We start from the raw sequence: 24,365 nt of genomic DNA, 5'->3' as shown, positions 1-24,365 counted from the left end.
CCAGTGTATTCGTGGTCCCTGTCCTGGAAGTGCCTTGTGGCCTCTACCCTTCGAGGTTGGAAATCTTCCTAGCACCCACAGAAAGATCAAGGCCAAAGGCAAGTTCAAGGCCAGACTCTGTGACAAACCCAAGGCTGAGGCATGCCTCCTGAAGACACTGAGCCTTCCAGGCCCCCTGCCCTTTATCAGTGCATACCAGGGTCTAGGGGGCATGCGGGACATGAGGCTTCAGAAGCCCTTGCTTCGATCCTCACTGCCCCTATCCCGGATGCAGTGCCAAATAAAAAGGAGCAAGTGAAGTATCCTGGGCTTGGCTCCATTCCTATTGGAGGGTGAAGAGAGGGTAGGCGGAGGCCCTGCACCCCAAGGTCCAGAATGAGAGCTGCAGGCCATCAGCGGCCTTCCACAAAGCAAGGGCCGGAATTCTCCCACTCACGACAGACATGGGGCTTCCTATTCAGGGACTCCCTGGCATCCCTGACCTTTGGATGGGGGCGATTAGCCTCACTTTATAGATGAGCAGTCAGAGTCTGAATGAGAAGCCATGGCTTGCCCAAGATCATGTGGCAGTGAGAAAGCTAGGACACACTGCCGGACTGCTCACCACTGGGAGGTCCCCAAGCGCCGAGCCCAGGGGAGAAGCTGGCGGGCAGGAGAGTGACACCTAAGGGCGTGCGATTTACAGCATGAGATGAAGGAAGCAGGAACCTTGCCCTAACCCAGCCCCTCTCCAGAGGGAGTGGGTCCGCCCCTTCCTCAGCAGGGGGCTGTGGTTGCCTACAAAGGTAATGTCAAACAAACCATCTGAGAAACTTTGGTATTTCTTAGTTGTAGTGGGTTGAGTGGCAGTCCCCGCTACACCCAAAGATACATCTGCCTGGAAACTGAATAACTTCATTTGGACAAAGAGTCTTTGTAGATGTGCTTAAGTTAAAGGTCTTGAGGTGAAAGTACTCTGGATTATGCAGGTGGGCGGGCCCTAAATCCAATGACAGGTGTCTTTATGTGAGTCAGAAGACACAGACACGAGAAGGCCATGGGAAGATGGAGGCAGGCTGCTGTGAGAACAGCCATAAGTCAAGGCTTGGAACCACCCGAAGCTGAAAGAGGAAAGGGAGGGTTCACCCCGAGAGGCCTCAGAGAGCACGGCCCTGTTGACAACTTGACTTCAGACTGGCCTCCAAGCACATCTGTGACAAAATGATTTCTGTTGTTTTAAGCCACTCGGGTGTGGTAGTTTGGGACAGCAGCCCTAGGGAACTAACGATACTAGTCAAGTGGACATACATGTATTCTGATGCAGCACCTCTTGCAAAACCGAACCAGGAAGTGCACACAGGTGGGTTCACACCACTGTTGTGCTGACAGCTAAATGCCCTAACTGTCCACTAACAGAATGGATAGACTGGTGTGGTCATGCACTGGAATTCAAGCCCAGGCCGTACATCACAGATGCCTTCCGCGGCGTGGAACAAGATCACAAAAGGACATACACGGCATGACTCTGCTTCTGGAAAGACCAAAATCGGGCAAAACAAAGTATATTGTCGAGGGGGGATGCATGTGTAAGTGGGAAACCCTAACAAGACAAGCAAGGGAAGCTCCCATGTCAGTAGGGATTTCCAACCTAGAATGAATAATAGAACCCCTTGGGGGAGCTTAAAAGATGGATACCAGGGTCTCCGGCCCAGACTGCTTAAATTGGTATCTTTGGGGTGCAGAATCACGGGGAAGGTGTGGGGCTTTTTTTTTTTTAAGCTTCCTGAGAGGGAGGTGGAGGGGGTTCTACTGTGAGACCAGGGTTGAGAACTGGTACCCTAAAGAGGAGGGAGAGGCATGTTTCTGTTTCATGCCCTGAGCGGTGGTTAAATGGGCGTCACTTTGTAATTCTTTAAATCGCAGAGATGTTTATGTACTCTTTGTATGTCTGATATGTTTCACAGCTGTTTACTGTAAAAGATCTGAGATCTTCATTTCAATATCGTGTCCCCAGCGTAGTCAGATCATAGAGACAAAGGAGAGCGGGGGCCACTGGGAGACAGATGGGGAGTCGGTGTTTCGTGGGGCAGAGCTTCGGTTCTGTAAGACGATGGGACGACTGCACAACAGTGTACCTGCACCTAATGCCACTGAACCACTTAAAATGGCTACAGTGGTAAATTTTGCTATGTGTATTTTAGCACAATTAAAAAATCAAACATTTCCTCCCAGCTAGAATGGGGACAGAAACAGCCAAATAAGAAGACCACATATTGAACTCGGCAGAAAGCGTGCTCCATGATAAATAATCCCTTTCTTAGCAAATCCTCAAAACTGTACTATGAGGTAGGTACTTTTATTAACGCATGTCCAGAGAGATGGAGTCACTTGCCTAACACAGTACAGCAGGTGGCCTAGGGAGGCTTTGATCTTAGGTTTGTCCCAGTGCAGAGCCCAGGATTTGAAAGTGAGGCCTTACTGCTTGTTGAGTGCTGACCTCATTCATTCAGGTCTGATGGTAGGTTCATTCCCCCCCCCACCCCCCGCTTTCCAGCAGGAAGAGAAGGAAGCCCCAGGCACTGTAGGGTCCTGGAGAAATAAGGGGGCAAGGGTGCCAGAAGCTTCATGGGGGCCTCCCTGGGCCTCACGCCTGGAAGATGGAGACAGTGCAGGTGGAGATGCAAGGGCAGTTGGGCAGCCTGGGAGGGGGTCAGGCAGAGGCGTCTGAGGAGGGCTTCGTCCAGGACCTGGGGTGGGAGAGGCAGGTCAGTGTTCAGCCAGGTTGAGCTCCAGCAGCTCTAACCACAATGGGACTTAAGGCAAACCCTCCCTCCCTCGCTTGCTCCAAGTCCATAATTTGTTAGTCACTTCCTCTACACACCTGCGTGCGCGCGCGCACACACAGAGTCACACTATGGCAGAGACTGGGTAGGGTTCACCAAATCAGTTTCCACCTGGGCACACAGCTAAACAACATTTCCAAGTCCCTCTTGCAGTTTGGTGAGGCCACGTGATAGTTCAGCCAATGAACAGGAGTGCAGGCATATGCCACTTCCGGACGTGGCTCCCCCGTGAGCCTGCACCGTACTGTCTCCCTTCACCTGCTGGCTGCACAGCAAGGGCCTGGGTCCCTGAGTGACTGCTTGGAGTAAAGCCCACTCCACCCACCTCCATTAATTAGATTTAATGTGGAGGGAAATGACTGTGCTAAGACTCTGGCACTTTGGGGTTACTCTGTTAAAGCAGATAGTTACCCTAACACACACACACACACCCCCCTCCCTATACCTACTTTTACCCTATACCAAAGAGACCCAAAGAACAGCCGACTTAGAAGGGCCTTGAGAAACTGGCAAGTTCAACTTCCTTATTGAACAGAGGGGCAGAATGAGGCCCAGGAGAGGAGATGTCACTTGCTCAGGGCCCCATAGCAAGATAGGGCTACAGACAGCCTTGGAAGCCAAGAGGGCTGCCTCAGTCCCAAATTTCGGAGCTCCTGTCCGAAATTCAGGCGCTGCCCGCCCCCCAAAACGGCAGGTAGGGAGGCTTGGGTACCTGTCTTTGGGGCTTGGTGCTCTCCGCCGGCAGTAGAAAGCGCTGGCCCAGGACCGTGCCCACGCGGGCAGAGTATGCGTGATCCCCAAGCACAGGGCAGAGCTGCAGCAGCATGTGTACCTGGAGCTGACTGGGGAACGCTGGGGGACAGGAGAGAGGGGACAGGTGGTGGGCAGCTGCTCTTTCTGTCCCACCCAGGTTCATCACTCCCCGTTTCCTCTGGGGAGACCCCACTGCTCCACCCCCATTCCCAGATCATGTGGTTTCAGTGAGCTCAGTGCTGCTACTGCCCCCGCCTCCAGCACAGGGGGCAAGACCAGGTCAGGACCGTCCTAACTATCGGTCCACCTGGCCTGTGGGATCCGCTCGTGAATTTACTGCTGAAGCTACTGGAATCAAGGAATGCTCTTTCTTGCACGGGTGCTAAACGGGTGGGGTGCAGGTCAGGAGCTGCTGGAGCCCCAGGCCATCTCTACCTTCACCACAGGAGAGCCTGTGGGAGAAACAAGCCAACATGCAGGAGGCGAGAAGAAATGGAGGAGTGGCTTCCAGAGGACATCCTCTGAGCCTCTTGATCCAGCCAGGCCCAAACCTTAAGCTGTATGAGCCAATGCATTCCCTGTTTTTGGCTGACACCAATGTGAACAGGTTTTGGGGAAATTACAACCAAAAGGACCTTGACAAGTACAGAATTGGGGGGCTGTGTGCTAGGCATGGTTCAAAATGCTGTACTTATGTAAACGTAGTCAGTCCTCATGACAGCCCTGTAAAGCAGGTCCTATTTTCATTCCCATCTGGCACATAGGAAAACTGAAGCTCAAAGAGAAGTGACTCGCCTACCACCATAAGCTAGGATTCAAACCCAGGAGCTGTACTCTGTTCCCGTGTCTGGCCATATGGTGGACTGGATAATCCAAAACCCTTTTTTGCCGGGCCCCTGGGTGGCTCAGTCAGATAAGCATCCAACTCGATTTCGGCTCAGGTCATGATCTCACAGTTCATGGGTTCAAGCTGACTGTGCAGAGTCTGCTTGGGATTCTCTCTCTCTGCCCCTCTCACACTCTCTCAAAATACACTTAAAAAAAAAAAAAGTTAAAAACCCTCTTGCTATAAACCACCTAGAAACACCAGAAAGATAACAATCATTCTTTTAAATATGCAGCTGGGCACACAGGAAAGTAAGATCCCAAGACCAAAACCAGGGGAAAACAAATCCAGAGCACACCTGTTCTAGGGATGCTGCCAATCTTGGTATCTGGGGGCCTTGGGGTTCAGTAGCTACCCTGAGGCCAGGGATGAGACCTTGGTATCCAAATGAAATACTAGAGGAGCTGCATCTCCAGTGATGGGGTGGACTAGGTAGGAGAAAAAGCCAGCTACCGATAAGAGGGAAAGGAAAAAGCTTTCCCCTGAGAATTCACAACCATGAGCCTGTTCTCACACAGTTTGGGGGCTCAAATTAACACTACCTGAGTGAACTTGTAGTGGAGACATTGCGAGATCTGTGAACTTGCAATGGAGACATCAATATTTAGAGAGATCCTGAACTAGTGACAGCCTTGGGGCAATTGACAAAAGCAAGGGCAGAACCTCTCCTGAGGGCCCTACCTACAGTGAGGCAACAAAATATTTCCAAAGATAAAGGCCTAGCTGAACTTGAATTCACAACCCTGAATTGCAGAGCAACGAGAAAACAATCCACCAGGTGTTAGAGTCAGCACGAAACATCATAGGATTTGACCCCTCAGAATCCTAGACAATGAAGATCTAGAAATACAGTATATAAGTGTGTTTAACATGGTTAAAGACAAAAAATAACATGAGGGGAAAAAGCTGCTATATATTTTTAAGGCCATTTTTTTAAAACAACCAAATAGAACTTCTAGAAGTGAAAAATACAGCCGATGGATAGGCTGAACTGGCAGATTAGATCCAACTGAAGAGAAAACTATTCACCTGGAAGATAGATCTAAAGAAACTACCCAGAATGCACCAGGGATGAAGAAATGAAAAATAGGGAAGAAAAGGGACCAAGCAAGTAGAATGAGAAGGTCAGTCGCATCTCTTAGGCATACAAAAGGAAGAGAATAGAGAGAATGCGAGAGGTACAACACTGGAAGAGAAAAAGAACTTTCCAGGATAGATGGTACATTAATTTTCAGATTCGGGTGAATCCCAAGCAAGATAAACAAAACTAAACCCACACACCTAGATTCGGCATCGTGAAACCACAGGACACCAAAGACAGAGAAAAGATCCTGAGATCAGTAAGAAAAAAAAAAATAGGTGAGCTACAGAGGAAGGACCGTCGGACAGAAGAAGTGCTACCTCCTCCAGCTGGGCCTGATTACCTCTCCTTGGGGTCCATCAAATGCTCCCCAGGCTGCCATTACCACCCCCACCCTCCCATCTCCCTGGCCTCCTCCGGCCACATACAGGTGCGAAGGCTGGCTGGGGCTCCAACTCACCTGTCAGTGGCTGCAGCTGGACCAGGGCACAGCCAGAGCCCATGGCCAGCACACGGAAGTGGCTGAGAGTCCTCTTGACACCTTCTTGGAAGTCCTTTCGGGATGGGGACTTCACTGGAATTACCTGTGGCGTCAGCCCCTAAGAATGAACAAGCTTCACACACCCCTGGCAGCTAAGCCCAGACCCTCTCTGCACCCAACAGACAAGGCCACGGTATAAGCGGTAGTCACTTGCCTGTTTTAGGGGACAGGAGAGCTAGCCACCCCAAGTCTATACTCTTGATTCCTCTGTAGGGATAATACATTTGGAGAGTCCCCTTCTGCCCCCTGCCAGACCGTGACTCACAAGATCGACGCCATCCACGTGTTCCAGTTTCAAAGCTGCTTGGATCTTCCCCTCAGAAGTAGCTGGGATCCCATCAGTGACAGCACTAAGAAAGAGGCAGGAAGCGGTCACAGAGTGGCTTGCCAGGACCTCCCTACTGCCACGGGAGCCTCCCAGCACCCCTCACCAGTAGGTGGCTGTGGGCCTCTGGGCTCTCCGTGAGTGGATGAAGAACTTTTGGAGGCGGCTTGCCGTCTGGGGACAACTAGAGAGGAGCACAAGCCCAGAGGTCTCTCTGGAGAAAGAGAATAAATCACAGAATTGAAGTTCCCTTGGGCTTACCCACAAAAAAGGGAGCACACTGAGAAGGGAGAGCAGTCACACCAGAACTATAACTCAGACCTCCTCCTGAGAAACAAGTCTTCCTCATGTCTGATCTTTTTTTTTTTTTTTTTTTTTAATTTCTGAGAGAGAGAGATAGCGTGAGCAGGGGAGGGTCAGAGAGAGAGGGAGTCACAGAATCCGAAGCAGACTCCAGGCTCTGAGCTGGCTGTCAGCACAGAGCCCGACCCGGGGCTCGAACCCACGAACTGTGAGATCATGACCTGAGCCGAAGTCGGACGCTGAACCGACTGAGCCCCCGAGGTGCCCCCTCGCGTCTGATCATTTAATGTGCTGCTCATTTTGCCCTGGTCCGCAAGGAGCTCAGAGCCAGATGTTGTAACAATTACAGCCAGTTGCTGAATGTATCTACAATGTGCCAGGGACTATAGTAGGAATTCTGCATGTTATTAGCTCGTAAATAATTAAACTCTCCACAAGCCTCTGAGTTTGTAGAATTTCAGAAATATTTCATCGCCAAGTACCAACTCCAACTGATGGCAGTTAGAGGAAAGAATATCATGGGTCAAGGAGCAATGGCTGCCATGATTACAGGACTGGAGAAGTGACTGCACACTGAGCATAGGTGTGATTAGCTCTATTTTCTTATTAAGGGAACTGAGGCTCAGTGAGGGTTCATGCTTCGCCTGTGATCACAGTTTGTGCATACGAATTTGAACCCAGATCTGTCCACTCCCTCCCGTTTCTTGCATCCTTCCTCTGTGCTCCCAAACCAGCCTGTGGCCAACGTCTCAACCTATTCCCAAGCAATTGTTCCCTCACCCGAGATGGATGCCTGTCCTCTGACCTTCCTATATCACCCCACCCCCACCCCCCCCAACCACCACCACTTACTTCCCGGATGCTTGGACAACCTGGAGCTCCTGATCCCTAAGCCCCAGGGACTGGCTCAGCTCTGGCAGCACTGAGACCAATGTCAACTCCCCTGGTTTTCCTGGGGGCGTGGTGGAGAAAGAAAAGTACGAGTTGCTCTCAGAAACCTTTGACTTCAGCCCACCAACCCCTTCTCTTCAATAGCCCCTCCCTCAGAACCATCAAACCCTCTTCCATTCCATCCCCTTCCCCTGCCCATACCTGTCACTGGTAGACCCAGTGGCTTATTCAACGTCACTAGAGGTCCTAAAACATATATTGCATGAGCATCAGCAACACAAAAGCAGCGGTTAGAGTTTGTAAAGTACTTTCTCAATTCATCTTATCTGTGACCCCACTACAACTCTCAGACCCGAGTTATCACCACACCCTAAACTGAACTTCTTTCTGCCCTTTGCATACGCTAAGCTTGTTGCCACCTTAGGCTTTTACACGTGCTGTTTCCTCAGTCTCAGATTTTCACATGGCTGACTCATTTCATCTCAGCTCAAATGTCACCACCCCAGAGAGGCCTGAATCCCCAATCTAATGTCTGCCCCCATGCTCATAACACCCTGTTTTATTCACAGCACTGATCACGAGTAAGTACCTTGTTCATTTATTTCCTGATCAATCCATTTATGCCACTAAAATATTAGCTCCCTGAGTGCAGGAACCATACTTACCTTGTTCAGCACTGTATACCTGTGCCTAGAACAGTGCCTGGAACATAGCCTCTACTGAATAAACAATTGAGAGAATTAATAAATCACTGGAGACTGAGGCTCAGAGAAACTATTTTCCTACAGCCACCCAGTAAGCTGATTACAGGGCCTAGATCTGACTCCACAGCCTGTGTTTGGTCCATCAATAAACAATTTATTGTAGCAACTCCTGTTACCAAGTGCCTACTCTGTTGAAGGCTCTCTAGTTATTTGCACCCTCTCACCCCCATCCCTAAGGTGCTGAGGCTCAGACACATCATGTGGCCTGCTCCGGGTCATGCCACTAGGGGCAGGCAGAACCAGGATATGATCCCAAAGGCTTTAGCAGGGAGCCCAGCCGGCCCCCAGAAGGCTCTGAGCCGCAGGCTCCCGTCCAGCGTCTGTGCGCAGCTGTCCCTCCCACCCCTCACCTTTCTGGTCCACTACGGCTGCCCTCAGCACATCAACCAGCTCCTTCCGACCGAGGTTCTCCAGCTGCAGCAGCCCCGGGAATGGCTGGTCCCCCCGGGGCCTCGATCGGTTGCGGGAGCCTCGAGGTCGCAGCTGATGTCTGAAAAAGGGAGAGTTCGTAGGAGGAGCGATCACTCGTTTCCTGAGGGGTGTCCACTCTTACCTCTGCACACCTTATATCCTGCCACCTCCCACAAATGCCTCAAAATGCCTGGGGTGAGCTTTCCGCTCAGGCACAACCGGCCCCATTTTACAGAGAAGGGGATTGTAACTCAGAGAAACCAAGTGAGTCGTTTAGGATCTGTCACACACAGTAGTGGCGGGATTAGAACCCATGCCTACCTAAGTCCAGGTACCACACACCCTTTGCCCCGGCCCCACCGTCCCACCCACACGAAGGGGCGGGAGGAGGGTAATCACCCGGCTTCGGTGCCAAAGCCTGAGGCACTGGGCACTGCACGCACCCCTGGTCCCCGCCGCCAGGCACCCCAGACCTGGCCCAGAACACGCCAGCCACCCATCTCCCGAGCGGGGACAGTGCGCATGTGCCGAGAAGGGCCGGCCCGCTCTTCCACAGCGCACTGATTGGTCAGACTGCCTATCAATCGGAATAGCGAGGAGGCGGGCTCAGGGGCGTGGGAAGGCGGGGCTTTGCCTTCCCCCAGGCAGGAAAAGCTTTACTTCGCGTCTATGCTTTTGAGGAAACTGAGGCACAGAGCAGCTAAGGACTTTACTCAGAATCAGAGGACTTGTCTTAGGACAAAACAGGAACGAAAGGTTAAGGTACTCTGATTACTATTCCAATTCACAGGAGCCTCTGACTTCAAAAAACCCCTTTGTGGGACCCCTGGCTGGCCCAGTAGGTAGGGCTTGCGATTTTTGATGCCCACCTTGGGTGTGGAGATTAGTTAAAAATAAAATCTTAAAACAAAACACCGTTGTGCCCAGTTTTGTAAGGCAAAGTGAGGAAAAAGAAAAAAAAAAAAAAAAAAACAGCCCCCTTCGGTCCAGAAGAACAGCCTGGTGCATAATCAATCCGAAAGGAGCAAAGGGCCAGAGGGAAAATGAGATTCACTACAGCATGATGTATCAAAACAAAATCAAAACAAATATCATAAATTGTCCTATGATTAGCTCCGTAGGGGACATAAATCTAATACAACACCGATTCAACATTATTTTAAACACATTTTTTACATGTTGTTTTTTTTTTTTTTTAGGTTTTATTTATTTCTGAGAGAGAGAGAGAGAGAGAGAGACAGCGTGAGCAGGGGAGGGTCAGAGAGGGAGGGAGTCACAGAATCCGAAACAGGCTCCAGAGTCTGAGCTGTCAGCACAGAGCCCGACGCGGGGATGGAACCCACGAACTGTGAGATCATGACCTGAGCCGATGTCGGACCCTTAACGACTGAGCCACCCAGGCGCCCCAAGAAAGAAAACTATACTTTCAATTCACGGTTCAGGAAAAGACTGAAAGTCAGCAGAGGAGTGGCTAAGTCAGTTGTAGCATATCCTTACCATGCAGCCATTGATTAAGGAATGTGTATGTCTGTATGTGATTATGTGAATCAGTCTCCAAAATATATTAAAGCAAGAAAGGAAAAGGAAGGGCAGTGTGACTAGACTATGCATATGTGTGTGTGATTCATATGTATGTGTTGCATCTTATGCCTTTACATTTTTGAAAGGACGCCCAAAAACGAGGTGCTGTTTGCTTCTAGAGAAGGAATCAGAGGTGAGAAGATGAATGATTTTTACCCTTTGGAATCGTGTGTTGTTTTTTTTTTAATCTTATATGTTTTGCTGGTTTAAAAATCTAAGCCAGGTTTGAAAGACTGTATGAGGTGCACCCCCCCAAAATAATTTTAAATAAAAGTAAGTAGATGGGGCAGTGCCTGGGTGGCTCAGTCGGTTAAGTATCTGATTCTTGAGCTCAGCTCAGGTCCTTTTTTTTTTTTTTTTTTTTTTTCTGAGACACAGAGAGAGGCAGCGTGAGCTGGAGAGGGTCAGAGAGAGAGGGAGAGGGAGACACAGAGTCAGCTCAGGTCTTGATCTCAGTGTTGTGAGTTCAGGCCCCGTGCTGGGCTCCAGGGTGGGTGGGAAGCCTACTTAAAAAAAAAAAAAAAAAAAAAAAAAAAAAACAGAAATAAAAATTTTTGAAAGGCTATATGATTCTACTTACGTGACATTTTAGAAAAGGAGCCAAACTATATTGGCAGGAAAGAGTCAGGGGTTGCCAGGGGCTTGGCTGGGTCGAGGATGGGGAGTAGAAAGAGCATAAGGGAACTTTTTGGCATGCTAGAAATGGTGGTTACATAACAGTACAAATTTGCCAAAACTAAAAAAGAAAAAAAAAAGGCCCAAACTTAATTGTGTATCCCTTAAAAGGGAAAAACTCATTTCATGTAAATTATACCTCAAGAAACTTATCTTCTTAATTCAAAGACTTAAATAATCAATTTGTGACTAGATGTACACAAATAGAGACAGAACTGGTAAGACATTGGGCAAGAGTGCAAGTGGTTTTTATCTTGTTTTGGGCTCAGACGGCACTGTGCTTTGTCATTAGGCCCCACAGGATTTTAAAGTCTCCTGTGCTCTCATCATAAGTACCAGCTTAAGCAAAAGTGCCCGGGGGCTGGAGCACAGTGTGCCTAATCGCAGCAAGCCTCTTCCCCACTGACGGCGCTTGGCCACGGGACGGGCCATTCGTTCCCCCACTTGGACTGGCCTCTGGCTCTCCCGAGGCCCCGTGCTCTCTGGAAGTTTTCTTTCATAAACCCTAGCCTCCGGAAAGGCCGCCCTCTCCTGGTCACTGCCCACAGCTGGAGGGAAAGGAAGGACCTAATTTTCCCTGAACTGAAGAGGGCTCAATGCCAAGAGACTGCGGTGAGTCGCTCAAGACTTACTTTGGAAACTCTGAATCTCAGGAGGAGGAGACATTGGTACATTCCAAACTTCTGCCACCTTTAGCCCAACTTGGCTTATGACTAACTTCACAAGGGGGACAGGTAGCTTACTTTAAAAAATAAATGTAAAAAACAAAAAGGACACCCGGCTGGCTCAGTAGGTAGAGCATTGCAGCTCTTGAAATCGAGGCTGTGAGTTCAAGCTCCACACTGGGCATTAGGTGTAGCGTTTACTTAAAAATTACATAGGCGGGGGGGGGGGGGGGGGGGGGGGGGGGGGGGGGGGGGGGGGGGGCGCCTGGGCGGCCCAGTCGGTTAAGCATCCGACTCCGGCTCAGGTCATCGTCTTATGGTTTGTGAGCTTGAGCCCCGCGTCGGGCTCTGTGCTGACAGCTCAGAGCCTGGAGCCTGCTTCGGACTCTGTGTCTCCTTCTCTCTCTGTCCCTTCTGCTCTCTCTCTCTCTCCCTCTCTCTCAAAAATAAATTTTCCTTAAATACATAAATGTTAAAAACAAAAACGAAAAAAAGAGGGACAGGTTGGTCGTAGCCTCTGCACGTGTTGACCAGGAACGACCTCTGTGCGAGTGTGAACACGGTGCCTCCGCATGGAAGGGCCTACCCCGCAGAGCCAGGCCCGCACTGAGCCAGGCCTGTAGCCATCGATCCAAGAGCAGGACAGCCCAGAATAGAAGGTATCTTCCTGTTAGCGCTGCAGCTCCTCCTACACGCGGCTGCAGGTTTGGAGCAGCTGCCAGCAACATCGCTCCCCACTCCCACTTTGGTAACAGAGGCTGTGCATAAATAAACCCATACAGGCTTTATATTCAGGGTCAGACATGACACGGTTTTGAACCTGAGAGTCCCAGACTAACGCATAGTCACCTACAAACTTAGCCTTTCACACTTAGGTTGTTGGAGTTGCTCTAAGTGGGAAAATGCCAGCTCGCACTGATGAGAAACTAATATTCTTTCCGGCTGCAAAACAGCTTATTTTGAAATCCTGAAGTTGATAGTACTGAACATGAAAGAGAAACTACCTGGCAAGCTACGGAGAGCACGGATGGAGGGTTGTGTTACAGCCTGATTAGTGCTTTCCCCCCTAAACACTGAGAAGGTTGTAATAAACCGTACTACTGAGAAATTAAGAGTGCTTAGTCCTACCCTGCCGCTCAAAGCCCTTCTGATAGGCAGATTTATTTTGGAAATTGTCCTTTATCCTATTGATCACATAGTCTGTTCAAGTGTCTGGTGAAGCAGACAGTTCCAGAATCAACGGCGATTCTTTTTTTGGCAGAAAAAGCCCAGTTTCCTATAACCCCACATTTGGAGAATGGTTTGGCAGTAGATTCCCCTCCTCCCTTAGACCTTTCCAACCTTCCAGGCAGAACCCCACCGTCACCCCCGAAGAACACAGACAAAGATGTATGTATAGCATAAATAATTTAATGCAAACTCTCTAGGAAATATACACTAGTGGACTTGACCGTTCACTCCGGAGTGTTAGGGCCGAGGGGTCAGGAGGTGGGGAGCGACATGAAAGTAGAGCATGTGAAGAGCGGTAGCTGAGGGGCAGACCTCATGCCTAGCCTGCCGGTGACCCGTCTTGATCGGCTAACCTGCGCTGAACAGGAAGTCGCTGGGCAGGCCCGGAACCCTCAGTTCTCCTTTGCCCGGACCACCCCAGATTTCTGGCCTTTTCCCTTGGGAGGGCTTCTTCCTTTGTAGTCCTGGGAGGGTGAGGAAGGCGTGGCAAGGTAAGAAGCTGCCCAGCTGCCGGGCTGGTAGGTGCTACTAGCTGAGCATGGGGCCCCGTCTAGTCCGTCGCTGAGGAATGCCTCCAAGGACTAGGGCCTTCACTGCAGCATCTTCAGACAGGACGGGATAAGCGATGGGGCCTTGCCCTCAGGGGACTGCCCTCCCTCTGTGGCATCCAAGAACTGTTGCATATAACACGAGGTGCCAAGCAGCACATGGCCTGTGGCCTGCATGCTGAAGAGGGCCCAACGAAGAACTTCCCTGGGTGGAAGAAAAAGGCACTGGAGTCAAAACACAAAGAAAACCCCTGCCTACAGCCTCTAAATGTCTTCCCCTCCATAATTTCACAAATTGTAGAGCGGTGTGTGAACGGGGGAAGAAGCTGCCTTCCCTTAGCAAGGGGGAAAGGGTCTACAGACATCACCTCCAGTCATGCCTTCACTGAGATGTCCATCACCTCCCTACTGTCTCATGCAAAATTCACACTCATTTAATAAGACCTTTAATTTTCGTAATACTACTTTGGGCCAGCCAGATTAGCCTCCATCCCATGGCTCTGTCCTTCATGGCCTCTGTTCTAGACTCTGAGGCCTTTCCAAGTCATGTGTAGTTTAGCTAATTTTCAGAACGCTGGACACAGAGATCTCCATGCTTGGTATTGCAGTGTAATGAGATCAGTGCTTGAGTCAAATAGGCCAGAGTTCTAATCCAGTCTTAGCCGTGTGAAGGTTGGCAAACTGCTAGAGTTTTGAGCTTCTGCTTTCCTAACCATAAAATAAGACCAGACCATTTTGATCCCTCACAGCGTTCTGAGGTTGAAATAACGTAAGTCACTTAACTTGGAGCCTAATAAGTAGATGAATAGGGCAAAACGTGGGGTCAAGAGTCACTGGTGGAGTGCTTAATGACTTTAACCAAGTGCTTATCCAAATCTCTTTAAAAGAGATAGATGAGGGAGGGTCACTAGGGGTGTCTGGTCGTAGGGGAGATCAAGGAGGGGAAAACAAAAGGGAAATAAACTTTCTGGCTGGTATTAAAACTTTCAAACTAATAACCTTCATTCAATAAATGAACTTATGGTTGAGGCATAGGGAGACAAAGATAATTACAACTATAAACATCTACACATGAAAATTCTTTAAAATGATAAAGGCTAGGGGCGCCTGGGTGGCTTAGTTGGTTAAGCGTCCGACTTTCACTTAGGTCATGATCTCGCGGTTCGTGGGTTCGAGCCCCGCGTCGGGCTCTGTGCTGACTGCCAGCTCAGAGCCTGGAGCCTGTTTCGGAGTCTGTCACTCCCTCTCTATCTGACCCTCCCCTGCTCACGCTGTCTCTCTCTCTCTCCTAGGAATAAATAAAAAAACATTAAAAAATAAAATAAAATAAAATAAAATAAAATGATAAAGGCTATACCTGAGACGTCTACCCATTTCTCAAATCAGAGAACTAAGGCTTAAAACCAGCTGTCCAGCCATAAATAGGAAGGACATTCTGACCCAGGCTACGACGTGGATGGACCTTGAAAACAGTACGCTCAGTGAAAGAAACCAGTCACAAAGGACAAGCATAGTGTAAGATCTCTAGAATAGGCAACTTAACAGAGATAGAAAGTAGAACACAGGTTACCAGGGGCTGGGGAAAGGGGGAGTGGAGAGTTGTTGTTTAAATGGGGACAGAGTCTCAATTTGGGATGATGAAAAGTTCTGGGAATTCATAGTGGTAACTGCACAACATTGCTCAACATTGGGAATGTACTGAATGCCACTGAATTGTACACTTTTAACCAGTTAAAATGGTCAATTTTATGTTATGTATATTTTAAAAACAGCAACAACAGCAATAATAAAACTTATTAAAAATAATAAAATAAATGTAAAACTATTATTAAAAATAATAAAAAGCTGACACCACTAAGTCACCACACCTACTCCAGCGTTGTTTTTTTGATACTAACAAATCTGCTGGGTTTAGCTCTGAGAGTCTTACCTGCCCTAAACGCACTGAGGTTAACAGCTGAAGTTTCTGCTCCAGACTTTGAAACCTACAAACTACCTGCAGCAAGCCCAGATCCAGATGGGGCATGATATGCTACCAGAGGAATATGGGATTTCTGGCCAGAGACCGAGGCTCAAGCCTGTCACTGAATGTCATCTCGGGCAAGACCTCAATTCCCTCAGAGTGGAAGTGCACAGAATAAACCCCGAAAGCCAAGAAGATCTGGTGCGCTCTAGCTCTGGGGACCCTGAGCCGGATTTCTCGGAAGGCCTCTAAGAACAAGGATCTTATGCGCTTTCATTCATTCGAATTACTGCTCTGTGCCAGCATTCATCAAGGTCCTGGGGGCAGCAGAAATTTTTCCCATTGTAGAGCTTGTTCTGATGCCTTGTTTATCTCTGGATCTTAGGCTTACATCATAGGGCCAGGCATGCGGTGGGTGCTCAGTAGATGCTAAATGAAGCAACTGGGGAGGAGTAGAATCTCTCAGAAGAAACGGGCAAGAAGCCGTGCTCTGCTACTCCCTAGCTTTGTGGCTTTGGATGCGTGTGCGTCGGTGACTGCATCCTCCTGATAGGGTAAGAATTCATCGGCGCACCAGCAGCACAGCTGAAATTGGGAAACGTCACCCAAACAGTACTTGTCTTATGATTTAACATATTCTCATGCTTCCTGCATTACTGGATTAGATTTCCAAAGTAAAGTAAAACGTTTGAAAGAAGTGCATTCAACAATACACGTGATTATTGTCCACCGACTTGCAAGTTAATTCCATCTGTGGAAGAACAGTCATTTCATCCCTTACCACCCCCATGGAAGAATCCAGTTTTGTATCTGTGAATTTATCTCTTGATGGACCTGTGTACGTTGGTGGGATTTCAAATTCTCCTTTGAACCGATTGTAACTTCTTGCTGGTTCTCTCCTTAATTAATGGGTTCGATAAAATCTTTGACACATGTTCATTTTTTAAAAATCAATTAGAAGACTACTTAGGAAAACTTACTACGTTAGGTGAAAAAATAAGTCGTGATGGTGGAAGGGAATTAGAAAAGTAAAGTATCCCAGTTCCACCTGGAGGAGATACGTGTACCCCTTGGGCCTCTGCTAAAGCACTAGTTCAGCCATAAAGTTCTAGTCAAATGCTGCCATGCTTTGTCAGCATCAACGCTAGTCTCAGGCCCTAGAAAGCTGAGGTCCACGTGACCTCAGAGAGGGGCTCTCTCGTCGCCGAATACCCACCCCATCCCCAGCTAACCCCAGTTCACTCACTTCATGATGCGCTTGGCCCGGTAGCAGTGCAGGTCATAGGAAAGGGAGTATGTGCCGTACAGAGTGGCCTTCACATTCAGGCAACCAATGAAGTCCTGTGGGTTCATCTTGTATAGGTCAAAGGTCACACGGGCCACATCAATCTTCTTCGCGGGCTTATGGGAGAGGGAGAGTTGGTACCTAGTACTCTGTAACAAGAGAAGCCTATGGTTGGCAACCCACCCCCCACCCCTAACAAGAGGACTTCTCCCAGACTCCTCATGTTCTCCCTACCACACAGGCGGGACCTCACCTTCTCTGATGGGGGCTGCCATTTCTGCCCCTTCTGGAGGACCATGAACACCGTGTCATCCGCCAGCGTTTGGAAATACTCTTCTGTGTCTACAATCGTACCATCTTCCTCCAGTACCAGGAAGAAGGGCTTGTCTGCCAGCATCAGGGTGTCCCGGACCTGGAGAATAAGATCAGTGATGTTTCAGGGCGCCTGGGTGGCTCAGTCGGTTAAGCGTCTGACTTTGGCTCAGGTCATGATCTCTCGGTTCATGGGTTCAAGCCCCGTGTCGGGCTCTGTGCTGACAGCCAGCTCAGAGCCTGGAGTCTGTTTTGGATTCTGTGTCTCCCTCTCTCTCTGACCCTCCCCTGCTCACACTGTCTCTCTCTCTCTCTCTCTTAGAAATAAATAAAACATTAAAAAATAAGATAAATAAAAAAATTTTTTTAAATCAGTGATGTTTCTGCCATCCCCATGCAGCCACAGAGCATGAGGAAAACCCATATTACATCATCTCAGCTACCAGGGAAAGAGCAAGTGGATAAGGATCTAGGGAAGAAGGCCTGGATCCTAGGCTCTTACTGTGGGATCATGATCCAAAGATTCTATATTATGGTCCTTTTTGGTACCTGGCTTCATGGTTATGTTCTAGAACAGTGTTGTCCAATAAAAATATAATGGGAATCACATATGTAAGGTATAATTCACATGTCATAACATTCACCCTTAAAAATTTTTTTAAATATTTACATTTAAGAGAGAGAGAGAGAGAGAGAGAGAAACAGAAAGTGAGCCAAGGAGGGGCAGACAGTGAGGGAGACGCAGAATCCGAAGTAGGCTCCAGGCTCTGACCTGTGAGCACAGAGCCCGATGTGGGACTTGACCCATGAACTGCAAGATCATGACCTGACCCAAAGTCAGACACTTATCTGATTGAGCCGTTCAGGTGCCCCCAAATTCACCTTTAAAGTATACAATTAATGATTGTATACTTTACAATCTGAGCCTGGGTGGCTCAGTCGGCTAAGCGTCAGACTCTTGGTTTCAGTAGGGGTCATGATCTTGTGGTTTGTGGCTTCAATCCCCACATCAGGCTCTGTGTTGATGGTGTGGAGCCTGCTTGGGAATCTCTTTCCCTGTCTCTCTGTCCCTCCCCTGCTCCCTCTCTCTCTCTCAAAATAATAAATGAATAAACTTCTAAAAAAAAAAAAAGATGTAAAGTATACAATTCAGTGTGCTTTAGAATATTCACAAAGTTATACAATCATCACTACTATCTCATTTTAGAACATTTTCATCACCCCAGAAGAAACCCAGTACCCATTAGCAGTCATTCCTCATCCCCCAACCCATGACAACCTCTACTGTCTGTCTCTATAGATTTGCCTTTTCTGGACATTTCATATAAATGGAATCATATAATATGTGGTCTTCTTAGACTAGCTTCTTTCCCTCAGTATGTTTCCAAGGTTCATCTATGTTGTAGCATGATTTATTTCTTTTTCTGGCCAAATAATATTCTACTGTATAGATATATCACCTTTTTAATCCATCCATCAGTTAATAAACACATTTGGGTTATTTCCATTTTTTGAGTATTATGAATACTGCTGTTATAGTATTCATGTACAAGTTTGGTGAGTGAACATGTTTTCAGTTTTCCTGGGTATATAGCTAGGACTGAAAATGCTGAGTCACACAATTAACTATATGTTTAACTTTTTGAGGAGCTACAAAACTGTCTTCCAAAGCAGCTGTATCATTTTATATTCCCACTGGCAATGTGTGAAGATTCCAGGGTCTTCACGTCTTTATTGATGCTTGTTATTGTCTGTCCTATAATATATTTTACTTTTTTAATGTTTATTTTTTGGGGGGGGGCAGAGAGAGAGAGGGAGTGTCTGTCCTGTATTTTAGCCATTCTAGTGGGTATGAAGCAGTTTTTATTTGAATTTCCCTAATGACTAATGCTGTTGAAAATCTTTTCATGTTATTAGCCATTTATATATATATATATATATATTAATTTTTTAATGTTTATTTATTTTTGGGAGAGAGAGAGGAGAGGTAGAGAGAGAGGATCCCAAGCAGGTTCTGTGCCATCAGCGCAGAGCCTGACACAGGGCTGTAACTCACAAACTGTGAGTCATGACCTGAGCTGAGATCAAGAGCCGGATGTGTAACTGCCTGAGCCACCCAGGCGCCCCATTTATGGATTTTCTTTAGAGAAAGTCTATTCCATTTCTTTGCGCTGTTTCTAATTGGGTTGTCTTTTTATTGTTGAGTTATAGAAGTTCTTTATGCATTCTTGATATTAGATCCTTATCATATATGAGATTTGCAAATACTTTCTCCCATTTGCAGGTTGTCTTTTAATTTTGCTAATAATGTATATTGATACACAGAAGTGTTTAATGTTGATGAAGATTAATTTTTTCCCTCTGATTGCTTGTGCTTTGATGCCTTATCTAAGAAACCAAAGTCATGAAGGCTTACACCTATGTTTATTTCTAAGAGTTTTATAGTTTGAGCTCTTTGATACATTTTCACTCAATTTTGTTCATGCTGTGAGGTAAGGATGCACCTTCATTATTTTGCATTGGATATTCCATTGTCCCAGCACCACTTGAGAAGACTTTCTTTCTCCTGTCAAAAATCAATTGACCAGAGATACATGAGCTTATTTCTGGAGTTTCAATTCCATTCTCCCAGTTTGCATGTATTATGGGCTGAATTGTGTACCTCCCAGATTCACATATTGAAATCCTAAGTCCCAGTACCTCAGGCTATCTTTGTAGATACAGTCTTTAAAGAGGTAATTAAAATGGTGTCATTAAGATGGGCCCTAATCCAATACTGGTATTCTTTTTTTTAATAGTTTATTCATTTTTGAGAGAGAGGGAGAGAGAAACAGAGCATGAGTGGGAGAGGGGCGGAGAGAGAGGGAAACACAGAATCTGAAACAGGCTCCAGGCTCTGAGCTAGCTGTCAGCACAGAGCCCGATGCAGGGCCCAAACCCACTAACCATGAGATCTGACCTGAGCCAAAGTTGGACGCTCAACCAACTGAGCCACCCAGGTACCCCCAATACTGGTATTCTTATAAGAAGGGGAGATTAGGCTAAAGAGACATATCCCTGAGGGAAGACCATGTAAACATGAAGACAGCCATCTATAAGTCAAGAACAGAGGCCTCAGAATAAACCAACCCTGACAGCACCTTGATCTCAGACTTCCAGCCTCCAGGTTTAAGAGAAAATAAATTTCTGCTGTTTAAGTATCAGTCTGTGGTACTTTAATATGGAAGCCCTAGAAAACTAATAGAGTATCTATCCTTATGTCGATACCACAGAGTTGATTACTGTAGCTTTGTAGTAAGTTTCGGAATCAGGAAGTGTGAGTCTTCCAATTTTGTCTTTTTCCAAGGTTCTTTTAGCTATTTTGACTCCATTGTATTTCTGTATACATTTTAGGATAAGCTTGTCAGTGTCCACAAAAAGAGTGGCTGGAATGTTGATGGGGATTGCATTGAATCTGCAGATCAATTTGGGAAATATTGCCATCTTAACAGCATTAAGTCTTCCAGGAGGTCATGACCTGAGACAAAATCAAACGCTCAACCAACTGAGCTCTTTGGAGAATTTTTTAAAAATTAATTTTGAGGGGCACCTAGGTGGCTCAGTTGATTGAGCGTCTGACTCTTGATTTCGGCTCCAGTCATGATCTCACAGTTCGTTGAGTTCGAGCCCCGAATCTGGCTCTCTGCTGTCAGCACCAAGCCCTCTTTGTATGCTCTGTCCCCATCTTTATCTGCCCCCCTCTGTCTCTCTCTGTCTCTGTCTCTCTCTCTCAAAAATAAACATTAAAAAAATAATAATAAATTTAAAATCCTCCATAGACTTATTGTTATCTTTTAAAATGAAATCCCTCTGTTCTTTGCCATGGCCAATTAGGGACTATACTCTGGTCACTGCCAACCATATCACCTAACCCTCTTGCTCTCACTCTCTGCTCCTTTCTTTATATTGCGATACTTGGAAAAGCAGTCCAGATAGGCTGATGTCCTCCCAGCTCCATCGGTAAGATTCACTTCTGACCTGTGTTCTCGCTCTTGCTTCTCCCTGCATCTCTTGGAGTTAGGACTCTGACTTGGGGTCCCTAAACTCAGTGGCTCTAAGAATCTCCTGAAGCAACTGCTTAAAATGACAGTTTCTGAGCCTCACTTGTGACCTAATCAGTCCCAGAGTGTGCATTTGGGAAGCTATGTGTGACCAAGTCCATTTTGGTACAGGAAGTGGTCCCCAGACCTCAGGTGAAAAAACACTACCAAGTCTAGACTCAAGTGTGAAACAGTCCTTTCGATTCAGGGCATAAAAAATTGGTGTGTCACAGCCACACACCTCACAAGAGAGGGGAGATTGGCTCCCATGAAGAAAAGCAGACAGCAAATAGGGGAGGGACTCTGGAATAGAGGCTTAAGTCAGCTATGATTTCTTTTTTATTTTTTAATTTTTTTAATGTTTTATTTATTTCTGGGAGAGAGAGAGACAGCATGAGCAGGGGAGGGTCAGAGAGAGAGGCAGTCACAGACTCTGAAACGGGCTCCAGGCTCTGAGCTGGCAGTCAGCACAGAGCCCGACGCGGGGCTCGAACCCACGAACCGCGAGATCATGACCCAAGCGAAAGTCGGACGCTTAACCGACTAAGCCACCCAGGCGCCCCAGTCAGCTATGATTTCTATATGTTAAACAGACTGTAGTAATGAGAAGCCTAATCAAATGTGTGATTTGTGCCAGGCAACTGGGTCATCCCCTGGAGTGCATAAGCTAATGGGGAAGTGAGGCATAAGATTAATATGGAGCCAGATTAGATGAGGCTGTAGGAGAGGCTGGGGGGAAGTTACCCCCAGTCTGGTAGAGAGGGAACATGGAAACGGGGAAGGGTCTCATTCTTGGCAGCTGTTATTACCATCCACAAGACCTGTGTGTCTTTTGTTTCCTGCTCTGGAAGCTTACCTGATCAATAGTGTAAAGAAAGTCTTCCACAGCTATTAACAAAGCCTGCCATGGAAAGCCAGGGGAGGAGATGGATTGAAGAACTGCCCTGGCTGAAAGTCAGGCTTACCTATTTCCCCAACTTCCAGGCATGTGTACAAGGGGAAAAAGAACCTAAGGGTGTTTCCAGTAAGAAAAAAAATGCCCCAGGGGCACCTGGATGGCTCAGTCAGTTAAAAGTCTGACTCTTGGTTTTGGCTCAGGTCGTGACAGTTGGGGAGTTCGAGCCCCATGCTGGGCTCTGCACTGACAGCATGGAGCTACTTGAGGTTTCTCTCTCCTTCTCTCTCCCCCTTCCCAGTCTGCTCTATATCTCAAAAAATAAACAAACATTAAGAAAAATAATAAAAGAAAAATATGCTCTGAAGGTACCAGTGATTTACTGTTGTAGATATAGGACGGCAATCCTGTAGGTATTATACTACAATATAGTGTCCTCCCCCTGTCACCAGACAGATACCATTAATCCATGGGACAGCAGTGCAGGTAGGCATTACTAACTCATGAGAGCTGGCGTCAGAAAGGAAATTTTTCCACCATCTAACCCAGGAACTCCATCGCAGCCGAACTCCCAGCTCATGACCCGGAGGACAGAGGCAGCCAGCAGGGCCAGCTCTCAGCCACAGGCCCAGCGGTTGCGCTGTGCTGAGCATCGTCCCGTCCCTCACCTTGCGCAGGAGGTCCTTGAGACTGTGCGCCATGATGCCCTTCCGCACACTCCGGTCAGCGGTGCTAATTCTGCAGGGCCGCGCCTTGGAGGTCTCCAGGCTGGACTCGGTCACTAGCTGCTGGGTCACCATTGAGGTGCACGTACTCACTGCCACATGCCTGGGGGGCAATTTGGAGTGTCAGAATGAGCAGCCTGCTGCCTCCCAGCCCTCACCCCACTCCGGGAACTAACTCCCCTACCCCTACATGTAGGTTGAGCTCATCGTATTCCTCTTCCTCTGTCACCCACCACGCTTGCTCTAAGTCTTAGTGGCCTCACTCAAAGTCCTGTTAGATCAATGCACCTCAGACTTCAGTGACCTTAGCAAGTCCTTTGGAGACCTGATTCGGATTCAGGAGGTCTGGGTGGAAGCTGGGAGTCTACATGTCTAATACGTTTCAAAGTGACATTAACGCTGTTGGTTGACACTGACCATGATGAGTAGCAAGGTGATAGAAGTCCCATCCCACACTCCCCCAGGACCACTGTCCTTTCTTGGCCTCTGTCTTCCCACGCGTAAGGTGAAATGAAGTGGAAAAGCTGAGGTCAATGTAAGGTAGTTTTGAATTCTGATATACACAATGTAGAACCAGAAGTAGAGGGGAAACCTGGGTTTGGAGTCAGACCCAAGTTTGAATCCTGGCTCTACTACCCATTTGTTAGGTGATGAAGAGCATCCATGCTGTGCCTCAATGTCCCCATCTATTAATTTGGTATAATAATCCCCACTTCCCAAAATTGCAGTGAGGTTTAAGTGAGATCAAGAATGAAGCCCCAAACACAGTGTCTACCTTTTTCTACTCAATACATGGCGGCAGTGTGGGGAGAGGATAGCAACTTTAAAGTCACCTGAGGGTGTGTCAAAAGGGCAAAATCTGGGACCTACTTTAGACCTCCTAAATCAACATCTCCATTTTAACAAGATGCCCTGGTGACTTAGGAGCTTGTTGAAGTCTGAGGTCTGTCTTACAGCTCACACGTAGCTCCCCTTTGTTTCTACGCTTGGCTCTCCTCACCTGGAGAAGGACTTGGGGTAGAGAAGGCTCAGGGACTTCATGGCGTATTCCATCCTTGTCACCTGGATAGTGTTGGACCTGGGAAGGAAATAGAAAAGCTAGTTAGGGTAGGAACAGAAGGCTCGCTCTCACTGACCATTCAACACAGTGCAGCCCCACCCCCAGCCAGTGAACCTCCACCCTGGTCTCTCCTCTCGACTCACACATGCCTTCCCAGCCCCCCTGTCCAATCGCACGCATGCCAACTGAGAGCCCCTCTGAACCCAGGCTCAACCCACTCGGCAGCTGCCCCTTCCTCCCCAGGACTACTCACTCCATGTTTCTCTGACCCTGGCTCTGGTCGCACTGATCAGGGATGCCCAGCTGGGGCCGAAGACGCCCTGCCTGGTTAGTTCCTGTCCCTGGGGGCACAGTCCACTCTGCGCTGGCAGGAGGTGAGTCACGCCACCTCTGTCTTCTGGGGATTGTTCCCTCACCTACAGTCCAGAGACCTCGCAGGCTAGGCTCCCACAGCCCAGGCAGCCCGCTTTCAGCCCCCTCTCTCTTTCGTGTGTCCCTGAACAGACTGAACCCCTCATGAGGCTTTCCACCGGCCAAAGGGATTTTCTGTGCCAATGGATGATAGATAAC

At 47.9% G+C, this 24,365-nt stretch overlaps 3 protein-coding genes across 10 annotated transcripts in view; 1 reads left to right on the top strand and 2 right to left on the bottom strand.

Annotated features, from left to right (window-relative positions):
* Window positions 1-1,915, top strand: part of TTLL3 (tubulin tyrosine ligase like 3) — a 28,036-nt gene extending 26,121 nt beyond the window's left edge. For all 6 annotated transcript variants that reach the window (XM_039231336.1, XM_039231337.1, XM_039231338.1 and 3 more), the window contains one exon: window positions 5-1,915. In XM_039231336.1, the coding sequence (XP_039087267.1) occupies window positions 5-298 (294 nt within the window). In that variant the 3' untranslated portion in view covers window positions 299-1,915. The remainder of the gene's footprint in view (window positions 1-4) is intronic.
* Window positions 1,916-2,319: 404 nt separating this feature from the next.
* RPUSD3 (RNA pseudouridine synthase D3) lies at window positions 2,320-9,301 on the bottom strand. Of its 3 annotated transcripts, XM_039231261.1 has the most exons (9): window positions 9,177-9,301; window positions 8,717-8,856; window positions 7,804-7,848; window positions 7,564-7,663; window positions 6,515-6,622; window positions 6,349-6,433; window positions 6,003-6,126; window positions 3,535-3,674; window positions 2,320-2,726 (listed from the first exon to the last, which is right to left on the bottom strand). In XM_039231261.1, exons 1-9 carry the CDS (start codon window positions 9,299-9,301, stop codon window positions 2,478-2,480), a joined length of 1,116 nt encoding a protein of 371 aa, XP_039087192.1. In that variant the 3' UTR covers window positions 2,320-2,477. The 3 variants fall into 3 exon arrangements, with proteins under 3 accessions (XP_039087192.1, XP_039087193.1, XP_039087194.1); XM_039231262.1 differs by lacking the exon at window positions 7,804-7,848; XM_039231263.1 differs by lacking the exon at window positions 6,515-6,622 and having other exon boundaries at window positions 9,177-9,278.
* A 3,822-nt stretch (window positions 9,302-13,123) lies between these two features.
* Window positions 13,124-23,806, bottom strand: CIDEC (cell death inducing DFFA like effector c). Its single transcript, XM_039231413.1, has 5 exons — window positions 23,736-23,806; window positions 22,679-22,838; window positions 16,978-17,136; window positions 16,686-16,873; window positions 13,124-13,681 (listed from the first exon to the last, which is right to left on the bottom strand). Exons 1-5 carry the CDS (start codon window positions 23,786-23,788, stop codon window positions 13,519-13,521), a joined length of 723 nt encoding a protein of 240 aa, XP_039087344.1. The 5' UTR covers window positions 23,789-23,806; the 3' UTR covers window positions 13,124-13,518.
* Between the last annotated feature and the right edge of the window lie 559 nt (window positions 23,807-24,365).

The sequence above is a fragment of the Hyaena hyaena genome, unplaced genomic scaffold (assembly GCF_003009895.1).
Source record: "Hyaena hyaena isolate Hyena2069 unplaced genomic scaffold, ASM300989v1 scaffold_56, whole genome shotgun sequence".
NCBI lineage: Eukaryota > Metazoa > Chordata > Mammalia > Carnivora > Hyaenidae > Hyaena > Hyaena hyaena.
Note: the sequence above shows the minus strand (reverse complement) of the source record. Positions and strands in the feature narration are given on the sequence as shown.